The 22,755-nt window shown below is 46.7% G+C and overlaps 1 protein-coding gene across 1 annotated transcript in view; it reads right to left on the bottom strand.

Annotated features, from left to right (window-relative positions):
* ABHD2 (abhydrolase domain containing 2) overlaps positions 1 to 22,755 on the bottom strand; it is a 120,447-nt gene that overhangs the window by 87,303 nt on the left and 10,389 nt on the right. Inside the window, exons 2-3 of the mRNA XM_001925989.7 lie at positions 5,614 to 5,692; positions 2,239 to 2,438 (exon numbers count right to left, since the gene is read on the bottom strand). Coding sequence (XP_001926024.1) covers positions 2,239 to 2,432 — 194 coding nt within the window. The 5' untranslated portion in view covers positions 2,433 to 2,438; positions 5,614 to 5,692. The remainder of the gene's footprint in view (positions 1 to 2,238; positions 2,439 to 5,613; positions 5,693 to 22,755) is intronic.

Below are 22,755 nucleotides of genomic sequence, written 5' to 3'. Positions count from 1 at the left end.
TGCATCCTCATGGCTACTAGTGGGATTCGTTTCTGCTGAGCCATGACGGGAACTCCCTCTCTGGGTTATTTTTCAAAGGAGAACAAGAAAAGAGGTTTAAAAAAAACAAAACACAACAAAAAAAACCCTGCCAAAATCAGCTTTTTTTTTTTTTTTTTTTTTTTAATGCTTTGAACAATTAATGTGGAAACAAACCTTATGATAATAAGGTTTGATGTTTCCCCAGAGCTTGGGCAGGAGCAGCTTTCCCATGGCTTCCTCTAATTACTCAGGAACAGATTCTGGGTGGAAATTTGTACTCATCTTCTATAAGCTTACAGGGCTTTTAATACCTTGGTGTTCAAAAACTATCTACAAAGACCCAGGCACCGGGTCTAGTCGGGTCCCACTCGGTCTGAAACTGGGTACAGATGTTCCTTGTCAGTCCAGACAAGTGAATTACCTAAGTTAAGTTTGTATTGAAGAAAACTGCTGGATGATTTGGAAAACATACGTGCATATGCCTGAGGGAGGAGAGGTGTCAGTGCAAACACTGTTTCCCAAGAACACCATGCATGTCCTTGTCTAACCCTTGTAAATACTGCATAGTCCTCTTGGCAGAGGCAGGTCCAAATTCATGATGATGATAGTTATACGGTACACGGCAGTCCACAGGTGTGAGGCAATATGATCGCGTTGTAAGTTTCTCTCAAAATTGATAGTATGCAATGTATACATCTGCAATGTATACATCTAAGGATGACCTGACCCCCTTGCTGTACAGTGGGAAAATAAAAATAATAATAAAAAAAAAATTGATAGTAACTTCAGGGCAGCAGTGGCGGGGGCAGGGGGAAGCACGGCACTGTTATTACAACTCTGAGCAAACTGTACACCGACACCCCAAACACCCCGGGCCCAGGGTCCTTCACCCTTGGCTAACAGCACGTGAAAACGAACTTGACAACCAAAGAGGGCAAAGCAAGAGCCCAAACGCTCAGCTGTCTCTACTGCCCGTTCGCTCTTAGAAGAGAATTGCTGATCCGGGGTCACCAACCCCCAACAGAGGGGGTGAGAGGTTACACCAGGATAGATGGAAGGGGACTTCCTGTTGTGACACAGGGGAAGCAAATTTGACTAGGATCCATGAGGATGTGGGTTTGATCTCTAGCTTCCCTTAGTGGGTTAAGGATCCGGCATTGCAGTGAGCCGTGGTGTAGGTCACAGACGGGGCTTGGATCTCACATTGCTGCGGCTGTGGCTGTGGTATAGGCCAGCAGCTGTAGCTCCAATTTGACCCCAGCCTGGGAACTTCCATATGTCCCGGGTGCGGCCCTAAAAAGAAAAAAAGAAGGATAGACGGAGGAGCTTCTGCTATGGTCCACCAAACATTAGACACTCTGTTGGGCAGATGCTCAGGGACATGGTTTGGATAAGACAGCTCTCCAGCAGCTGCCATCTGAAAAGGCACACCGGGCAGAAAGGAACAGGCTTGAAGAGGCACAAACAATCAGTGAAGGTGTCATGACAAGGGAGGAGGAAGCACTCAGACTCAGGAGAGCATGGAACGCTTCACGTGAGAGGCTCGACCCCCGACCTGAGGGAAGATGAGGTTACTCAGAAGGCATCAGCAGGGGGAATTTCTCAGCATATCTCCTGAAGGCAGGATCTGGACATGGAAGGCAGTTTCTCAGTTTAACAACTACGATCTCCTCTATTGGAAGCACTGCCACCTCCAAAGTACAGACCCGGGGCCTCTGTGGGGACATGGGCTTCACTCGGCAGGAAAACATTCTCGTTAAGTGGCTTCTCTTAGCTAATGTTCAGGGTCTTTTCAATAAAACAGAGGGAGAGCATCCAACTCATGAGCCCTGCGCTTTCTGCTTATTAATTATTTGGGGTCAGGATGATTCCTCTGACTTAGAACTGGCAACAGAGCACTTGATTAAGAGCTAGGTATGGTCCAAATTTTCTGGATCTACTGAAAAATGACTACTGTTTTCTGCAAGGTCCTTGTCATGGGTGATGACATCGCACTGCAGAGGAAGAAATGTTTCTAGGCAACAAAGATCTGATTCTGTCTCCTACCCGCCAGGATTCAAACACCAGACTCCTAGCGAGGCTGTGGCTATTTTAACACCAATGACACTGTTTTATATGGATGCCTTGAGGACACACTATGAGCGGGTTCTTCTCTGAACACTGCATTGACCAAACAGATCAGCAGGCGGGAGACCAGGTGGGTTTGGTTCTACTCACTCTTTGGTCAGAAGAGGACAGGACTTGAGCAGGAAGCGTGAGAGCCCTGAGTCCTGGAAGTAGAGGTCAGGCGGGGCTGTGGGGCTCTTCAGGTTCAAACACCGGACGATCACATACAGCACAGCAGCCACTGCGGCCAGCTTCACCCCATCAAACACGGCCGGAAGCTCGGAGGTCTCCAGCATGGCATTCATCTTGATCTGGGGAGCGGGGGTACAGGTAGGTTTAGAAGCATGTGAGGAGCAGAGGAGCCCACCACCCTAAAAGGCAAAGCCAGTGATGATCTGTCACTACCCAGATGTGTTCACAGAACCCACCTGGGCCGATTCCCGCTGGCGCCTTTCAGCCGCCAACAAACGGGCAACCACCCCCATCACAAACAGTCTTGAGCACTGGTAAACTGGGCCGGGTGGTATTTCTTTATCTTTTTCTTTTTTTTTGCTATGTCTTTTTGCTATTTCTTGGGCCGCTCCCGCGGCATGTGGAGGTTCCCAGGCCAGGGGTCCAATCGGAGCTGCAGCCACCGGCCTACGCCAGAGCCACAGCAACGCGGGATCCGAGCCGCGTCTGCAACCTACACCACAGCTCACGGCAACGCCGGATCGTTAACCCGCTGAGCAAGGGCAGGGACCGAACCCGCAACCTCATGGTTCCTAGTCGGATTCGTTAACCACTGCGCCATGATGGGAACTCCTGGGTGGTATTTCTTTAATCTGATGAACATTTATTTCTAAGACAAGCAAATTGGAAAATGCTGAGAAGAGGGTCCTGTTGGGAGCAGGTGAAAGAAGTCCAGTAGGGACAAGGGGGACCAGAAGGCATGCTTGATTATTTCTGTTACCAGGCAGCCTTAAATCCCTCTGCAGACTTAACCCGCCTGTTGCACCAGGTGTGTGTGGGGTGTAGTGTTTATCATCTCGGACAGAGACGTGATATGGGGCTGCTGTTGCCACCAGGTGTGGCTGTACCGTCTGCTGGCCCCACCTCCGCTTTCAGAGCAGAAAGGGCCTGATTCAGCCTTCTGCTTTCTTGGAGGCAGCCCCAATGCAGGGGTCAAGTTCAGACTCGGCCCAGGTCCCAGGGGTCCTTGCTCCTGGGCATTGCAGGCAGTGTGAAATGGAACTTGGCCATTTCTTGCCCCCTGATTAAGGCATCTGACGACAGCCATCAGTCCAAAATTGGGCTAAAAGTGGACCCAATTCAACTGCTAGAACAAAATTAAAAACCGGAATGTGGAAAATGTATATGCATTATCTGGCTTTTCATTTTTTTTTTTAAGGTAGCTTTATCTTGTATACAACACCCACACCCACACCCACCCACACACACCCATTCCAAACGTATAACACCAAACATCAACAGCAACAAAAATCCAGTCTTTCCTTGCTGCACGGCAGGAAAACAGAGCATCAGCTGTCACCTTAAAAATCAGGGAAACCACAAGCTAACACAAAGGAGAAAATGGTAACTCTGGCAGCCAAGGTAGCTATGGCAACAGCTTCTCCTGGAATGGTTTCAAGTAGCCGCTGCTAAAAACAGTCAGCACAAGAACTCTGGTGGCCAACAGTGCAGACAGAACAGGCAGGACAAAACGATCTCTCAAAAATGTGTTTGGGGCATCACCAAATGAACTCCCATGAGACCTACATCCAGAGAGGCCTCAGAAGCCCTTTTCTAAAATCGAGGCGACGCTGGTACATACAGGGCCCAAACACACTGCAAACCATCTCGGGCAGGGGTTCCAATTCAGTGAGGACAGGCCTTCAAAGATCCCAGCTCCTAAACTCACCCAGGCAAGAAAAGGATTTCTTTGTCTCATTGATTTGATTGAGAATCTAGGCTGGACCTCAGAATATGCTTTTCAGCTACACCAACCTTTGAGCTGACAGTTGTTTTATGAGCTGAGCTTCCTTAAAACTGAACTCTAGGGGACATGTCACCTTACTTCTGCTGTGGCACAATAGGATTGTGAGCATCTTGGGAGCACAGAGACACAGGTTTGATCCTCAGCCTGGCACAGTGGGTTGGGGATCCGGCATTGCCCCAGCTGTGGCTTAGTTCGAGACTATGGCTCGGATGTGACAACTGGCCCTGGCCCTCCATGCTGTGGGGTGGCCAAAAAAGAAAGAAAAAAGAAAAGGAAAAAAAAAAAAAAACCCAAAACAAGCATTCTTAACTTGGTCTCTGGAACTGTATGAAATCATATGTGAAAGTGTATGTGTGTATGTGCACCATTTTCTGGGGAGAGGCTCTGCAGATTTAACCAGGTTCTCCAAGGGGCACAGCTCCGAGCTCACCCCTTGTCTCTCCAGAGCCCTGCTACTTGTGCCAAGTCAATGAGAAATAACCAAGATGCTTGTTAACAGGGACTTTTTTTCTTTTTTCATTTCATTTAGGGCCACACCTGCAGCATATGGAAGTTCCCAGACTGGGGGTCAAATTGGACTGCAGCTGCCAGCCTACACCACAGCTCTGGCAGCACAGGATCCGAGCCTCGTCTGTGACCTATACCACAGCTCATGACAACGCTGGTTTCTTTCTTTCTTTCTTTCTTTTTTTTTTTTTGTCTTTTTGCCTTTTCTAGGGCCGCTCCTGAGGCACATGGAGGTTCCCAGGCTAGGGGTCTAATCGGAGCTGTAGCCACTGGCCTACTCCAGAGCCACAGCAATGCGGGATCCTTAACCCACTGAGCAGGGCCAGGGATTGAACCCGCAACCTCATGGTTCCTAGTTGGATTCGTTAACCACTGCGCCATGATGGGAACTCCAACAACGCTGGTTTCTTAACCCACTGAGTGAGGCCAGGGATTGAACCTGTGTCCTCATGGATGCTAGTTGGGTTCATAACTGCTAAGCCATAATGGGAACTCCAGGGCTTTTTAAGTGCAGTGAGTGAAGGGCCAAAACCAAAGTCAAGCAGGAATTCCAGTGTCTCTGACATGATGCTGGTGACAGGGAGCTGAAGTAGACATCCTTCTTGTCCCTTTGGCTGCAAAGGGAACAGAGCTTGGGTGGCTCAACCAGTTTCCTGACTGGTCAAGAGTAGGCTTATTGAACTAAAAACATAAAATAAGCCAGGAGTTCCTGTTGCAGTTCAGGGGTTAACGAACTCGACTAGGAAACATGAGGTTGCGGGTTCGGGCCCCGGCCTTGCTCAGTGGGTTAAGGATCCGGTGTTGCCATGAGCTATGGTATAGGTCGCAGACTCGGGCTCGGATCCTGCGTTGCTGTGGCTGTGGTGTAGGGTGGTGGCTACGGCTCCAATTCAACCCCTGGCCTGAGAACCTTCATGTTCGGAGGGTGTGGCCCTCAAGAGACAAAAAAGACAAAAAACAAAAACAAACAAACAAAAACCGAGGGTCTCAGCAATACGTACCTCTCCACTGTGACTATGAACTGTTCTTGAGGAGTTGTATGGCTGGGCCAGTCAGGTCAGATCCCTTATTCAATTTAACCTAAAAGTTGAAAAAGATTGGATGGTGAGGTTTTAAAGGCCGAAGAAGAAGCAATTTAATTGCAATGTAAGCGTAGTCTCAGTTTTTCCTACATTTAAAGTCTTTAGGGAAAAAGACAATTTCTTTAATTAACACGTGTGCCACATTCTTGGCCATTTGGACAGGCCTGCTGGGGGAAGGCTTTGTGAATCCATTGACAGGCTCTCTATGGTTTCCAGGACAAGTTATCTGCTGCGTTCAGAACTCGTGCTAACGCAAACTCACACTGCTTTTACCCTTTATCTCATAACATAATCTTCAGAGACACCTGACAGCTATCAGCCCTGTGTGACCAAGGAAGTAACTTAGCCAGGGTGAGGTCAAGACAGCAGGCAGTTGACTTGTTTCAGCTCTTCGAAATGTACAGCAACAACAGGGAAGGAAAAAAAAAAAAAAAAAAAAAAGGAGCTCAGAAAAAAGGACACAGGTAGGCTCAAAATCACATTTTCAGAAACAGAACAGAAAGTCATGGGTGAGGAGCCGAACCCCCTGCTGGATCTGGTCCACACTGGGGGGCTGGAGGCTGCCTGCATGGGGGCATTGTGAGGTACAAGGGCTTACAGTGAGAAGGGGAACCAGAGCCTGGCCCACTGGGCTGAGTATCTATAGCTTCCAAAGCAGCAGAGGAGACAAAAAGGAGAAAGGGGGAGGGGGAGAGACAGCCAGTGTCTCCATAGCTCTGGATGTGTGCCAAGCTCTGCTCGTCACCCTTTACACAAACAAATGCTTTCCATCATACCTTTGAGGTCGGTGCTATCATTATCCCCATTTTATAGATGAGGAAACTGAGGCATAAAAACTTGAGTAACTCGCCCAAGGTCACACAGCTAGCAGGTGGAAAAATCAAGATTCCTATCCAGCTCCACAGAGAGCCCTTTTAAACAGAACTTGAAAGCAGGAAAGGTAAAGAAAGAGGGAGAAACAAGAAAGAAAGCAGACGGTACAGGAAAACACAAATGAGACACCAAAAGCTGGCTCAAAGTCATACGACTGTGAAAGACTAGAGCTGGAATTCGAGCCTAATTTTCTCTGATTCCCCTGCACCAAAATGATTTAAAAAGAAAATGAAAGCCAGTAGAAGGGGAGATTCAATTAACCTTCAGAGTAGCCTTGCTCAATTTCCAACTCTTATTTGTTCTTCCTATTCTGTGACAAATTAGCCACAGAGGGCCAGGCTTTGATGAGGAGGGGACGATAGAGCAACGTCTGCAGCCACATCACAAGCCACCTGACCTTTCCAGGGCTCAGCGGCCAGCTAAAAAACAATGGACGTGTCAGAGCAAAGATCCTAAACTGGCAACCCACAGGATGGCACTGCATCGGGCTGGCATTTTCAAAAACAGAATTTATTTATTAGCTGCTATGTTATAAACATCAGGAGATTTCAGATTAAAATCTGGATTTCTGATTTCTCTTGGAAAAAAAAAAAAACAAAAAACTCAGCAGATTTAGCAGGACTGATCCAGCACAGTCACCTGGCAGCAGTGAAGGGAGCTGGGTGGGGGGCACCCCCTTTCCATGCTGCCATGTCCCCACCAGCCCTGTCGTGGTCCCCAACTTTGATCCCTGGCCAACTTAATCACTAGTGATAATTGAATGAGCCCTGGAGGCATCTGAATGTGCAACATTTGGAGAAATCTAGGGTCCCTTCTAGTCCCGGATAAGGCTGTATTGGTTGAATATTTAAAACATACGCTATCAGTATACATAGAAATAAATTTTTAAAAACAATATGGAAAGGCAGAGTAGCAGATACCAAAATGTAGTACGTGTTATTCATTGCTATTCACATGGATGTTTATTTACACCTTCACTCTTCTTTTTTGTTGTTGTTCTTTTTTGTTTTTTTTTTTTTAGGGCTGCACCTGTGGCATACAGGGGTTCCCAGGCTAGGGGTCAAATCGGAGCTGTAGCTGTCGGCCTACACCACAGCCACAGCAACTTGGGATCCGAGCCATATCTGTGACCTACACGACAGCCCACGGCAACACCGGATCCTTAACCCACTGAGCAAGGTCAGGGATCGAACCCACATCCTCGTGGATGCTAGTCGGTTTGGTTAACCACTGAGCCATGACGGGAACTCCTTAATCTGTACTTTCTAATGACATAGAAGGAAGTACTATTTCCCCGAATCTTTATAGATGCTACACTGGCTGGGTTATTATTAGCACACAGGCAATTTTTCTTTTTCTTTTCCAAAATTCATGATGACTATACACATTTTTATGACAAAAAAAAAAAGCTTTAAAAAGCAACAAACAAAATCTAAAATGAAATTAAGCAACTCTGGACAAGGAAAATACCTATGTCAAGATATACAACAATTAAGTATACGACTAAGCCTATACTGGAGCTGAGCTTTCTGACTGCCAGGGGGAAAAGGAAAATCTAATCAGAACGGCAGTTCTCCTAAATACAGAGCTAACAGATATGACACTCTTCTTACCCCAGCAAGTACAACAGACACTCAGAAAAAAACATGGTTTTTCTGGCATGGATTTATTTTATTTTACTTTATTTTTATTTATTTATTTATTTTTTGCTTTTTAGGGCCACCCTTGCAGCATATGGAAGTTCCTAGGCTAGGGGTCACATTGGAGCTACAGCTTCCAGCCTAGGCCACAGCCACAGCAACACTAGATCTGAACCAGGTCTGTGACCTACACCACAGCTCATGGCAACACTGGATCCTTAACCCACTGATGGAGGCCAAGGACCGAAGCCTCATCCTCATGGATACTAGTTGGATTCATTTCTGCTGTGCCACAATGGAAACCCCTCTGACATGGATTTATTTAAAAAAAAAAACTAAAATTTCTGCGGGATTTTACATCAGGGGCCCAGAAGGATGTGATAGGCAATGTCCTCCTACAACTTTTTTTTTAATAGAAAATGCAGTAGAGAATTAATCTACTCAACCCTTGAAAAATGCCAAGACTTTAAAATTGAATTAATTCAATTCAGTGAAGGCAATCCTATGAGAGGTTTCTAATTATTATGGTCCAAATACACAGCAGCCTTGAACTGAAGCCTTGAGGAGCAGGGCAGTCCCACCACATATCACTAGGGCTACCTCCCTCGTACTTCAGGGGCCTCGAGGACCTGATGACCTACTGTGTGCCTGGCACTGTGCCAAGTGATGTGCAGAACCACAATCAAGCAGAATTCTCATTTCAAAGGAGGAGAAAAGGAGTTTATGTTAAGGCCACGTAGACTTTAGAAACGTGGGGACAAGAATAAATAAACTAGGAAGGACTTACAGAGCAGCTAGAACCAGCCCTAGGACTTACTGAGCACAGGATTTAGAAAAAGTGTGTGTAAGTGTGCCTGAGAGAGACTGTGTGTGTGTGGGTGCACCAGACATACTACACCAACAATTAAATGACACTTGTAGAATAAAACTCGTGATATTCACTTCAACTTATCTGGCTGCATTTTAGTTTCCAGTGGTCTTTCTTTTTCAGTTTGACCTGCCTCTAGAAATGAACATTTTGCACTTATTCCAGACATAATGAACGCTGTTTCTATTGTACTGTTTTGTCTGCCCTCTCTCCCTTTCTGGGCAGGTGAAATCTAGTTAAAATGGACATCAGGGGTGTTCTGGTTATGACGCAGCAGAAACAAATTTGATTAGTATCCATGAGGACGAGGGTTCGATCCCTGGCATCGCTCAGTGGGTTGAGGATCCGGCGTTGCTGTCAGCTGTGGTGTAGGTCACAGATGTGGCTCGGATCCAGTGGTGCTGTGGCTGTGGCGTAGGCCAGCGGCAACAGCTCCAATTAGCCCCCTAGCCTGGGAACCTCCATATGTTGTGGGTGTGGCCCTAAAAAGACAAAAAAGCAGGAAGAAGAAGAAGAAAAAAAAGGACATCAGGCAGCCTAGGGCCAGGTATGTGGAAGAGACGGAAAGGAAACATTTTCCCACCCCCGCCCCATCCGTTTCCATCTCTGTCTCTGTGACGAGCTGAGCTTACGTGCACCTGATCAGCTCTTCTTCCATCAGGAGCCCCACACTCTCCTGCTCCCACCACTGCCTTTTTATGAGTGGAATTGAGTGCTGTCTGTAAGAGTTAAAACTCCATTTGCCATTTCTACATTCACAAAGAAATCCAAGAAAGCTGCCAGAGGCCCAGCAGCACAGGAACCTTCAGTACTGCCCTTGACCTCTAAGACATGCCTCACAGCATCTCCACCAGCAGGAGGGTTTCTGCTCTCTCAGGACAAAGGGCCTTCTTTTCAGGAGGAGGCTCAGATTCAGCAAGAGATGCCCCAGCCTGGGGGGTCTGAGACCTGGGTCCTGGTGTCTGCTCTGTCCCTTCTTAGCTGGCGACCTTGAACAAGTTAGCTAACCTTTCTGGGCCCTAAAAGGATTCATTTGTAAAATGAGAGCATTAGATTACAAGTCGATGAGGCTAGAGGTCTCTCTCAGCTCAAAATTTCTGAGATTCTAGGGATAGAATTGCAGTTGTTGGCTAAAGAGGGCAGGACACACTCTCTCTCAGTGTGCTCTGTAACAGAAGACAGCCTTATTTTCCAGCCTCCTTTGGGGACCATTAAACAGTAAAACTCTTAAGAACTAACAACCCTCGGGGCCTTTGTTCTTCCTCCAAATAAGTTAAACAGTTACATAGTTTCAGCTGTGCGATTTATGCCAATAATTCCAGCCTATTCATGCCACCTCCATGGGTGAGTGATGACTTCAACCTTGGAATATTAATGTTCACTGAGAAACTAAAACTGACAGTGAGAGGGGAAAAAAAAGGAAAAAAACGCAGCAGAGACCGAAAACATGGAAAATTCATGACCTGGGGTAGTGGGGTGAATATCATTCTCCCCAAAACTCATGCCCACCAGGAACCTGTGAATGTGACTTTCTTTCAATATGGGGTCTTTGCAGTTGCAATCAAGCTAAGATGGGGTCACACTGCTTAGAGCAGACCTTAACCCCACCGCTAGTGTCCTTGTAAGAAGAGAGAAATTTGGACAATGAACAGAGGCAAGGCCGTATGAAGGCGGACGTAGAGACTTCCAAACCAACAACACCAAGGATGGCCAGCAACCATCAGAAGCGGGCGAGACGCTGGGAACAGGCTTTCCCCCAGAGCCCTCAAGAAGAACCTTGTTGAAGAACCAAGCCTCAGAACCTTGTCCACACCTGATCTCAGACATCTAGCTTCCAGAACTGTGGCAGCATTGGCTCAAATTACCTCTCGTGACTCAGCACTTCCACCCATCCTTTAGAGGCTGAAGAGACCCTTTGCCACATCTTTGGTTGTTTGTTTTTTTTTTTTTAACTCAGTGAATTTTATTATATCTTGAGTTGTACAATGATCATCACGACCCAGTTTTACAGCATTTCCATCCCGAACACCCAGCCCATCCCTCCCCTCGTCACGCCTTTTCGAAAGGTGCCTGTGGAGTTCTTGTCGTAGCACAGTGGTTAACGAATCTGACTAGGAACCATGAGGTTGCAGGTTCGATCCCTGGCCTTGCTCAGTGGGTTAAGGATCTGGCATTGCCGTGGTGTAGGTTGCAGACGAGGCTCGGATCCTGCGTTGCTGTGGCTCTGGCGTGGGCTGGCAGCTACAGCTCCGATTGGTCCCCTAGCCTGGGAACCTCCATATGCCGCGGGAGTGGCCCTAGAAAAGGTCAAAAGACAAAAAAAAAAAAAAAAAAAAAAATTAAAGAAAGGTGCCTTGTTACCCAGACCAGCTCCAACTAAGACAGACCACATTCAGCCAACAATACGATATTCCTAGGCTACCTGCTAACACAGGACAAACTGTATTTTGTGCACAGGTGTTTACTGGCCTGGCCTCTCTGACTCTGTGATTCAGGGTCATCATTTCCTCTCCTGTCATCAGAAAAGTGAGGGAGCCCAGGGGCAGAGACATTGTGGGGTGGGTGGGGAAGGCCCTCTCTTCCTCGAAACCCAAAGGACTTAAAAAAAAACACACACACTTTCAATACATTCATAGGTCCCACGGCAAATACTTCTCAAGGAAAACCAAAGCAAACCAAACTCCTAAAGGATTTTTCTCTTCCAATCCCAATCTGGTTGAAGTGGATTATGTTTAGGTTCAGGTCTTGGTGTCAAGTACCTGATCCCAAGTTACGTATCTGTCCTTGGGCAAATTTCTTATCTCCTCTGGCCTCATCTGCAAACTGAAGGTGTTAATACACAGAGAGTTTTATTTTACTTTATTTATGTATAGAAAGAACATCAACGATTATATCAGCATCACATACGACGTCTTTTTTTTTTTTTTGTCTCTTTAGGGCTGCACCTGTAGCATATGGAAGTTCCCAGGCTAGGGGTCGAATCAGAGCTGCAGCTGCCGGCCTACACCACAGCCACAGCAACGTGGGATCCGAGCCACGTCTGTGACCTTACACCACAGCTCATGGCAACGCTGGGTCCTTAACCCACTGAGCGAGGCCAGGGATCAAATCCATGTCCTCATAGATACTAGTCAGGTTCATTACTCCTGAACCACAATGGGAACTCCCCACAGAGTATTTTAAAACAATCCCTGGCATACAATAAGTGTCCCCCAAATATCAGCTATCCTGTCACCACCATTAAACTCTTGTCTATTTTGCCTTTGTAAACGCCCTAACTGAAGAGACAGAAATTCCCACAATGGATACGTTTTCCCAGTGGACACAGAGTCTTCAGCAACAGTGAAATAACCAGCAGACCCACTGCTTGGGCCTCCTCCAACAAGATGAAAATTAATCCCAGGACACACTCTTGATTCTTCTAATGCGGAACTGTATCAGAAAGAATAAATCGCTGGATAACAAGCGCTCATCACCAAGGTCCATTATCAGTTCCAAGAGGTGTTGTTTCTGGGCTAAAAGGGGTCTGGCAGTGCACAGCCTGGGCGGGCCCCCTCTTTCTGATACACTCACCCTCCCGCCTCCTGCTGAGGGGCCCCTCCTTTCCCACAGAGAGACTATTCCTTCCCTGCCACCTACTTCCTGCAGGTAAATCCACCTTACCCAGCTCAGGTCTCCTGGCAGACCTCTTCAATGCCCTGAAGTAAAAACCCTGGGCCAGCCCAGTAAGCCTCAGGCAGGCTTCTTCCCCCCAGATGGCACTGCTGTGAGCTGTGGCATAGGTCAGATCCCACGTTGCTGTGGCTGTGGTATAGGCTGGCAGCGGCAGCTCTGATTCAGCCCCTAGCCTGGGAACCTCCATATGCTTCAGGTGTGGTCCCAGAAGGGAAGGGAGGGAGGGAGGGAGGAAGAGAGAAATAACTAAATCAGGCCTCCGCAGAAGTGAACAAGCCCAGGCGAGACCACTAGAACAAAGCCCAGCTCTTTGCATTTGTTACGCTGGGACACTGACAGAGACACTGCCAGAAGGTTCTGAGGTGTGTCCTGGTCTACCTAGACCTTCGCACCCTTGGAAACCTGGGCTGCTTTGGGTCCCATTCTGATCTCACAGTGCGATTTCAATTCCCTGGGTGATCGCCTCTGCCAGAAGCTCGCAGAACCATTTTCTCGGCACATCCAGGCTGTTCCAGTCCCGTGTGACTTCTCAAGGAGAGTTCCACTGGCTGAGTCTTTAGGGCAACTGGGTTTTGAAATCCCCCCTCTCACCATCACCAGCACCTCAGGCCTCAGATGATGGAGAACACTGGCAATAACATTAAGTATCAAATACCTAGACCACTTCCTTCAGCAGATCAAACCAGGGTGCAGCCCTGGGGGCCTGGGCCTGGGCCTGGGTTATGGTGCCTGGAAGTGGCTGAGGGCAGAGAGACTGAAGGCAAGATCTACTCCCACGATGCTTAGAAGTCAGGTCTTTGGAGGTGAAGGGACTGTCTTAAGTCACACACAGTTTGGTAAAGAGAAGGAAATTTACAGATAATGAAATACATTTAGGTTAATGTCACTTTCAGGTGCATTTCAAATAAGACCTTTTTGTGCAAACTCATTTCATGTGATAATGAGTTTATTATTATTATTATTTTTGTCTTTTGGGGCCTCACCAAAGGCACATGGAGGTTCCCAGGCTAGGGGTCGAATCTGCAGCTGCTGGCTTACATCACAGTCATAGCAATGCCAGCTCTGAGCCACGGCTGCGACCTACACCACAGCTCACAGCAAAGCTGGATCCTTAACCCACTGAGTGAGGCCAGGGATCGAATCTGTGTCCTCATGGAGACTAGTCAGATTCGTTTCTGCTGAGCCACAAAGGGAACTCCAACAATTATTTTTAATCATATTCTTCTACAAAGTTCTAAGGTCATACACTCATCCTGTTGAAATTTCAGAAAATGTCCTACCAGTTCCTACCCTGAGGAAAGTTATCTTGTAAGAGAAAATGTGAACTTCATGTTTAAATATCAGGAATGGGTCCTAACCCACAGCTTTCAGCAAATAAAGTCACTAAGCTAAAAATAGCTGGAAACTGAATCACCAGTTAAGCATGCACATTTAATTAAGCACTTTTCATGTCTTTACTGAAATACCAAAAGGGAGCTGGCCTCTCCCATTAGCAAAGAGCCTTGCTTCTACTGGAAGACATCGGATAGAGCACTTAGTAAAATCACAAGCAAAATTATTTTCCCCGCCGTCAAGAAACAACTCAATGCACACCTGAGAGCAAGGCAAAAACCCTCAGCTCAGGCTTTCCTCTATGGAGATGGAAGAATTTTCTAGCAGGACAGGTATTTTGAAGAAGCTCTAACACTGCTTTCAAAAAATACTGTAATTAAATTCTGTAACATCAAAAGCAAAATCTCAGTTTACCAGAACCCAACAAACCCAAGTGCCTCGTTTACGGAAAGTTTTAAGAAACAGTTATAAGCGAAGAGAAGGGCATCTCCAGATTTATGGCACAGAAAAAACTTCTGGAATAACAAGGATCACATTCAGTCTTCTCTGACTGTGAACAAGCTTCCAGAAGGAGGGACCTGGGGGATGGGGTGGGAGGGCAAGACTTAGCACTCAGTACAACCCATGGCTGAAGAATCACGGACCCCATGGAATTCACTAGAGCAGAGAAGAGAGTTTCACCCAGAGCTGCAAGAGAAAGGACTTACAGCTCCCTTCAGTTACTGAGAAAATAGACAGAATGGGGCAGCCCCATTCCTGAGCATTCTAGTGTCCCAAGGGTCCCAGTGGCAGGTCAGTGCACAGTACTTGGCTAAAACACACTTCTTTTTTGGCCATGCTTGCGGCGGTACATGGAAATGCCCAAACCAAGGATCGAACCCACGCCACAGCAGTGACCCGAGTAGTGACAATGCCAGATCCTTAATCCCCTGGCCACCAGGGAACTCCAACATCCACACCTTAAAGCTGTAATGGGAGCATTTACCACATTCGGCCCGGCCCGTATCATTCTGACACTTGACTTTCAACCCAGCAGGCAGCAAGAAGTAGCTCTGTGAGGGTCACGGTGCTCGCCCCTCCCTGAGTTAGAACTGCTTCCCCCGCTCGCAGGGCTGGGCCAGGCTGAGCTCATGGGCTCCAGGCTGTTCCCAGCGCTGGGCTCTTTGATGATGAATTCTGTCCGGGAGTGAGAACTGTAGCTCTCCTCAGGGCTCGCCCCAGAAAGCAGGAAAGCTTCCCGGCTTCCTGTCCTTCTGAAACCGAGGGAAGGTTCTAGGCGCCAGGGTAGGCAGTCCCATGGCATTCGAGGCGTGCTTTACTTATTTCTGTTTTATATACCACAGGCTCTGTGGGTGGAAAAGGGATCTCTTGCCAGCTTGGAAAGGTCACAGGCGTTTCATTGCGACAAGCGCCCAAGTCCTAGAAGACAAACTCCAGAGAAATCCGAAGGACCAGCTCACACTCAGGCCCTGAGGCTACAAAAGCAGGCCAGAGTATGACAGGAGAGTCACTCTTCTGGGGCTGGACAAGCCCACACTGGGCCTCCAGGGAGCCGTACCCAGCCTCTGCCATCCTGGTTCAGAACCTGCCTCTGGTTCTGAGAGCTAAGCAGAGCCTCACCCTCTGCTTAGATCGCTGGCAAGTGGAAGGACCCAGACGGACATGCTGGATTCTGGACGGCAGAAGAGGAGGGGGCCCCCGTTTGTGTCTCCATTCAACTTGCCTCCAAGGGCATCTGGAATTATTCTCCACTCCGAGGATGCTGTGCTGTGTAGCTGTAGGCAAGTCACGTGCTCTCTCTGGGGATTTTGAAGTTTACCTTAAGAGCCCATGTGGTATAATCATATGGCAGTGATTTTATTTTTTTCCTTCCAGTTTTATTGAGACGTAGTTGACATACAGCACTGGGTAAGCTTAAGGTGAACAGTATCATGATTTGACTTACATACGTCATGAAACGATTACCACGATAAGTTCAGGGAACATCTGTCACCTTATGTAGATACAAAATTAAAGAAATAGGAAAAAAACGCTTAGGATTTACTCTCTTAACAACTTTCGCATGTAGCACAGAGCAGTGCTGCTTATAGTTATCATGCAGACAGCACATCCCTAGTGTTTGTTTATCTTGTAACTGAAGTCTGAACCTTTGGGACTGCCCTCATCCAATTCCCCTCCCTCCCCCTGGTAACCACAAATCCGATCTCTTTATCTATGGGTTGTTTGTTCATTTGTTTTTGAAGGGAAATTGACCTATGACACTATGTTATTTCCTGTTGCCCAACACAGTGATTCAATATTCCCATACTTTTTGAAATGACCACCACGTGTAGGTAGAGGATGTCACCATGCAAATACGTTAGATAATTCCTGACCGTATTCTCCACCTTGAACATGTCATACTTGTGACTCATTGATTCTGCAATTGGAAGTTTGCACTCTTAATCTCCCTCGCCTATTTCTTTTCTCCCTCCAACTCCTTCCCTTCCGGCAACCACCTGCTGGTTCTCTCTGTCTCTAAATCTGTTTCTGTTTTGTTATGGCCATTCCTTTGTTTTGTTTTTTTAGACTCCACATATAAGTGGAATCATGTAGTACTTGTCTTTGACTGACTTCTTTCACTTAGCTTAATATCCTATGGGTCCATCCATGCTGTTGCAAATGGCAAGATTTTATTCCTTATCACGGCTGAGTAATATTCCCCTGCGTATATATACTATATCTTCTTTATCCAGTCACCTACTGATGGGCACTTAGGTTGCTTCCATTTCTTGGCGATTGTAAATAATGCTGCAATGAATATAGGGGTGCATATATACTTTCTAATTAGAGTTTTCATTTTCCTCACATATATACCCAGGGTTGTAACTGCTGGATCATAGTGCAGAGTTCCAATTATAATTTTTCAAGGACTCTCCATTACTGTTTTCCACGGTGGCTGCATCACTTTACACGCCTACCAACAGTGCTTGAGGACGCTGTTTTCTTCATATCCTTGTCAGCACTTATTGTTTGTTCTTATTTTTTTTTTTTTTTTGTCTTTTCTGTCTTTTTTTAGGGCTGCACCCACAGCATATGGAGGTTCCCAGGCTAGGGGTCTAATCGGAGCTGTTGCCACCGGCCTACACCACAGCCACAGCAACGTGGGATCTGAGCCACCTCTGCGACCTATACCACAGCTCATGGCAATGCTGGATCCTTAACCCACTGAGTGAGGCCAGGGATTGAACCCGCAACCTCATGGTTCCTAGTCGGATTCATTCCCACTGTGCCACAGCCAGGGCATTTTCAACAGGTGAGGAACATAGGAAAGGGTCCCCCGGCAGTCTTGAGCTTGACTTCATGAGACCCTTCTACGGAGGACACTGCACATCTAGAAAAATAAGAATTCAAAGGCTCTGAGAATTCAAAGGCTCTGAGATGGAAAGGGCGGCCGTCTGGGTTGATGTATTGGGGTCTCAGTTAAAGAGGCGGCTTTTCCAAGTAAAGAGACAGGAGGAGGTTCACGCCCATGAAAGTCCCATCTCACCATTCATCCAGCATGAACATCTCATATTGTTCTGGACATTCCTCCCTTTCCACCCACTTTGGACGGGAGCTTTAGCAGCCTTCTTGAAAGCCCGAGGGCAAGTCCCAACTGTCACCCTTAGTCGCCCAGCAGCCTTCCTCCTTTAGTTTTGTCTCAATTTTGCCTGTTTCAGGCAGGCATTTGCCCCGAGTCCCTCCCCTCTTCATGGGAGCAGAGACCCAACCACGAGTCTACTTTACAGGTCTTCCTCTGCTGGGCTTTCCCTATGTGTGTGTGCTGCAAACCATCAATTTCCAGGAAGGCAAAGAACTCTCCATCCAGGAAGATTATTTCATTGGAAATGAAGGAAACACTTCTCCATCACTGGGAAAGAAAGGGATCCCTTTTCCCCCAAACTGGCTGACCTGTATAAGGTGAGAGCACCTTCATGGATAAAGCAGCGGTTTGGGAAAGAAAAGGACAGAACTCCCCCCCTCCAAAAAAAGTGTGTCAATACTACTGGGGGAGACATTTGCAAAATGACACCCCCTTCAGACATTCCACCCTGTTCTCCACAGGTACCAAAAGCTTCAGTTCCATTCTAAACTCTGTGGGGACAATGAAAGAAGAAAATACATGCATCCAGGAAATAATTAGAAAACAGTGCAAAACCATGTATAATTAAAAATGAAATCCTGACGTTCCAACTATAAGTATAGAGGAAATCAAAGAAAGGCAGAGAGAAGGAGGAGGTAGACTCGGGTAGCTGGACGACCACGGTAAGGGACAGAACAGAAGAAGTGGGGGTGGGGTGGGTAGAGACCCCACAGGCGGAGCTGAAGTCTGGGAATGCTGGGCAGCTAGGAGACTGGCCGGCAGGGCTAGCGGGACGGGTTTGGGAGCAGTGGGAGTGAGCCATTGTGCAAGAAGCTTCAGGGCTTTACTTCCCGGAGGGATTACAGACATTCAGCCTGGAAGACGGTGCCTTGATGGAGACTGCTGGCCGGCCCACTGGGGACACACCTGCGTTGGTAGGTGTGAGAAGCCTTCACTGGGCTTGTGCATAACCTGACCCGTGGGACGTTGGACAAGTGTTGTCATTAACTCCTTAAATGTCACCCTGAGCCCCCAAGGCATCCAGATCGTTTTTGTACAACCTGCTGAACTTTTCAGGAACCTTCATCTGAGGGCTATCCCCTCCAGGCCCTAAAAATCTTACCATTTCCAACCTTCACATTTTGCAAATCTTTCTGTCTTTTTTTTTTTTTTTTTTTTGTCTTTTTAGGGCCACACCCATGGCATATTGAGGTTCCCAGGCTAGGGTTCAAAGCAATGCAGGATCCAAGCTGCATCTGTGACCTACACCACAGCTCACGGCAACACCGGATCCTTAACCCACTGATCGAGGCCAGGGATCGAACAAGCATCCACATGGATACCAGTCGCGTTAATTTCCACTGAGCCACAATGGGACCTCCTGCAAATACCCTTTCATGACTGGAAAATCTCCAAGCCTCATCTCCGCATAAAAGTGATGATTCATATTTCTTTGATCTCTGTTGGGGATTCTGGTCTATGCCCTTCTAATTCAAACCTTAGCGTAATTCAAACTTAATTCTACACAAGTTTATTTATTTACTTTTTAATTTATTTGTCTTTCTGCTCTTTTAGGGCCGCACCCGGGGCATATGGAGGTTCCCAGGCTGGGGGTCTAATCAGAGCTACAGCTGCTGGCCTACGCCATAGCCACAGCAACGAAAGACCTGAGCTGCATCTGCAACCTACACCACAGCTCATGGCAACACCAGATCCTTAACCCATTGAGTGAGGCCAGGGATTGAACCCGCAACCTCATGGTTCCTAGTCGGATTCATTTCCGCTGTGCCACGATGAGAACTCCCCTCTATACAAGTTTATATTTAGGGTGTGGAGCTTGGGGTGGGCACTCGGTAAATATTTATTGATGGGCAGAGCCTGTGGAAAAGGCCTAACATATTACCATTCTGATCCCTTGAGGAGAATTTTCTCATGAGGAGGTTATTACATCAGGCTGAGAGGTACAGGCCATTATGAGTAAGTGCCATATTACCACAGGTCAAGAGAAAAAGCTCAGTGTGACCTGGGCTGTTGTAGCTCTTGGATATTTTAAAGAACATCTTGAAGTTCAGGCAAATAATTATCCACCTAAATGAAAGTTTTCCACTTTTCTTCACTCAGAGAAGCTAACCTCCAAAGCCATATTTCTTTTTATTTTCCAGAACCTCCAAAGCCATATTTCTTTTTATTTTCCTGCTGTTTGTCTAAAGGTTCAGAGAGTTATAAATCTACTTCAGAAACTCCTCACAAATAAAGATGGAGAATTCAAAGCAAAAACAGGCTGTTCTATGGAGAAGAAAGGAAAGGTGCCTAAAGAGAAGATAAAGGAAAGCAAGATCAGAGTTCCCGTCGTAGCTCAGTGGTGAACGAATCCGACTAGGAACCATGAGATTGTGAGTTTGATCCCTGGTCTTGCTCAGAGGGTTAAGGATCTGGTGTTGCCGTGAGGGTATAGGTTGCAGAAGAGGCTCGGATCCCACATTGCTGTGGCTGTGGTGTAGGTCGCAGACACAGCACCGATTAGACCCCAGCCTGGGAACCTCCATATGCGGAGGGAGTGGCCCTAGAAAAGACAAAAAAAAAAAAAAAAAAAAAAAAAAAGGAAGGAAAGATGCCTAAAGAGAAGACAGGCAGAACAGGGAACGGCATCTAGTCACCTGTGATGGAACATGATATATGACTGGGTCACTTTGCTGTACAGCAGAAATTGACAGAACATTGTAAATCAGCTATAATAGAAAAAAAATCTTTAAAAAAAAAAAGGAGAGAAGGTAGGCAGAAAACTATCCATTGATTTTTTTTTTTTTTTTTTTTTTTGCCTTTTTTAGGGCCACACCCACGGCATATCCAAGTTCCCAGGCTAGGGATCGAATTGGAGCTGTAGCTGCTGGCCTACACCACAGCCATAGCAATGTGGGATCTGAGCCGCATCTGCAACCTGCACCGAAGTTCACTGCAGTACTGGATCCTCAACCCCCTGAGCGGGGTCAGGGATTGAACCTGAGTCCTCACGGATGCTAGTCAGATTCATTTCCACTGTGCCACAACAGGAACTCCCCACTGATTGCTGATATTCAGCTAAATACTGAAATACCATTAGAAGACTCATGATTTCTGCTTTTCACCCCAAAACATCAATGCAACAAAATTGTCTATGGCATTTTCCATCTGACCTGAGCTTATCTGATCCAGAAAATATAAGCTGAATACAGTTAATCCTAGGTTAACCTAGATTAGAGGTTAGTGGAATTAAAAAATAGGAATCCTTTTTAATAGCTAAGAAAAATGGAAAAATCCATCCTTAAATATCTATGGTATCTGAAACTGGTCTGTGTAAATAGGTCAGAACAAGTGTTGTTACGAAGACTTCTTCATGGAGATGCTTCCTGTGGGTGTGCACTGATGGCGGGGTGGTGAGGCCACTTGCTGTTGGGTGACAGACTTTGGGAACAGATAGATCTGGCCTGAATCACAACCCTACCATTTACTCGTTCTAAGATTTGAGGCAAGTTTCTTAACCTCCTTGCACCTCAGTTTCCTCACCCATTAATATGGGGATGATAAGAGTGTCCTGCTATTACAATCAACATTTTATTTTCGTATTGTTATTTTTTAACGGCTGCATCCATGGCATATAAAAGTTCCCAGGCCTGGGATTGAATCCAAGCCACAGCTGTAATCTATGTGGCAGCTGCGGCAATGCCGGATCCTTTAACCCACTGTGCCCGGCCAGAGATCAAATCCGTGCCTCCACAGAGACCTGAGCAGCTGCATTTGGAGTCTCATCCCACTGTGCCATGGTGGGAATTGCACAGTAAACATTTTAAATGCAAACACGATGACTTAGCAATGGTGTGTTCACCAGAGAAGGCAAAAGAGGGGCTCACTTTATCCCACAAAGGCCAGAGGGGCCCAGGGCAGAGCCCAAAGCCTGGGTCTTCAAGCCTGGTTAGTCCAGTTACTAACTTACCTACAAGTGATCACTACCAATCCCAGTTTAACCATCTTTTTTTAAAATAAAAAAAAATTTTTTTTTTTTAGTTTAACCATCTTTTGCAGGTACCAGGTAGAGCTCAAATGTAGAACATGTTGCTGTACCCATTCCAGACCATTAGCTTGTCTATCAGCCTCCCCAAGAGAAGATAGTGAGTTTGTGAACTGCAGGTTAGGGAGGTCAAAGACCCTTATCCCAGGATGCAGTAAGCGCCCTCTGGCTAATAGTAACTAACAAGTCATCATATCTTCCAAAGGAAGGAGCAGAACGAGATGAAAATAAAATGCCTATTTGTGTAGCTCTACAGCTTATCAACTGCTTGTGATTTAAATACATTACCTCGATTAATCCTCAAATGGGTCACAAAGTGCATTGGTGCTGACAGCGGAGACCAATACATAATTTACTGTTTACAAAGTGTGTCCCCAGACATTACTTCATTTGGTACTTATGACAGTTCTGTGACTTATTATGACTGCAAGTGAGGAATCTGAAGCCTAGAGAGCCACCTGCGCCAGACCTGGGAAAGGCTCTAGGAATGCAGAGGAGACCCGGCACCTGTCTGTCTTAGAAGCCCTTCACAGAGCTGGAAAGTCCTCTCCCAAAGAGAGCCTTAAAGAAATTTGCATTCCTCTCATAAACAAATTGGGTGGCAAAGTCAAGATTTCTCTTGCAAATTCAGTGTAACATCCAGCTTTCTATGCAGAGTCAATAAATAGACCGATGGGTGATACTAATGACGGGCCGAGGGAAAGGGACTACATTTTCTAAATTGGGAAAAATATCCTTGGCTATAATCTACTTGGCATTTTCCATTATCTTACTATTTAGAAGGGCACATTTTTCAATGTCATTGACAAGAGCAAGTGAGCGCTTTATTTACATGGTCAGAATAGAAAAGGGAATTGCAGCCAGGGTATCTGGAATCTGAGAAGCTAAAGTCTACAGTGTGAATACAGTTCAGGCCACCCAGGGAGCTAGTCGAGAGGGGCTGAGAGCTCAGCAAGCATTCATGGAAAGCCACCTCCGGGCCAAGCCTGGGCCAACAGTGGCGCGGAGGGCGTCTAAGGCTCCA

This window comes from Sus scrofa, chromosome 7 (genome assembly GCF_000003025.6).
Source record: "Sus scrofa isolate TJ Tabasco breed Duroc chromosome 7, Sscrofa11.1, whole genome shotgun sequence".
NCBI classification, from domain to species: Eukaryota; Metazoa; Chordata; class Mammalia; order Artiodactyla; family Suidae; genus Sus; species Sus scrofa.
The sequence above is the reverse complement of the archived record's forward strand: the minus strand, read 5'-3'. Positions and strand labels throughout refer to the sequence as shown.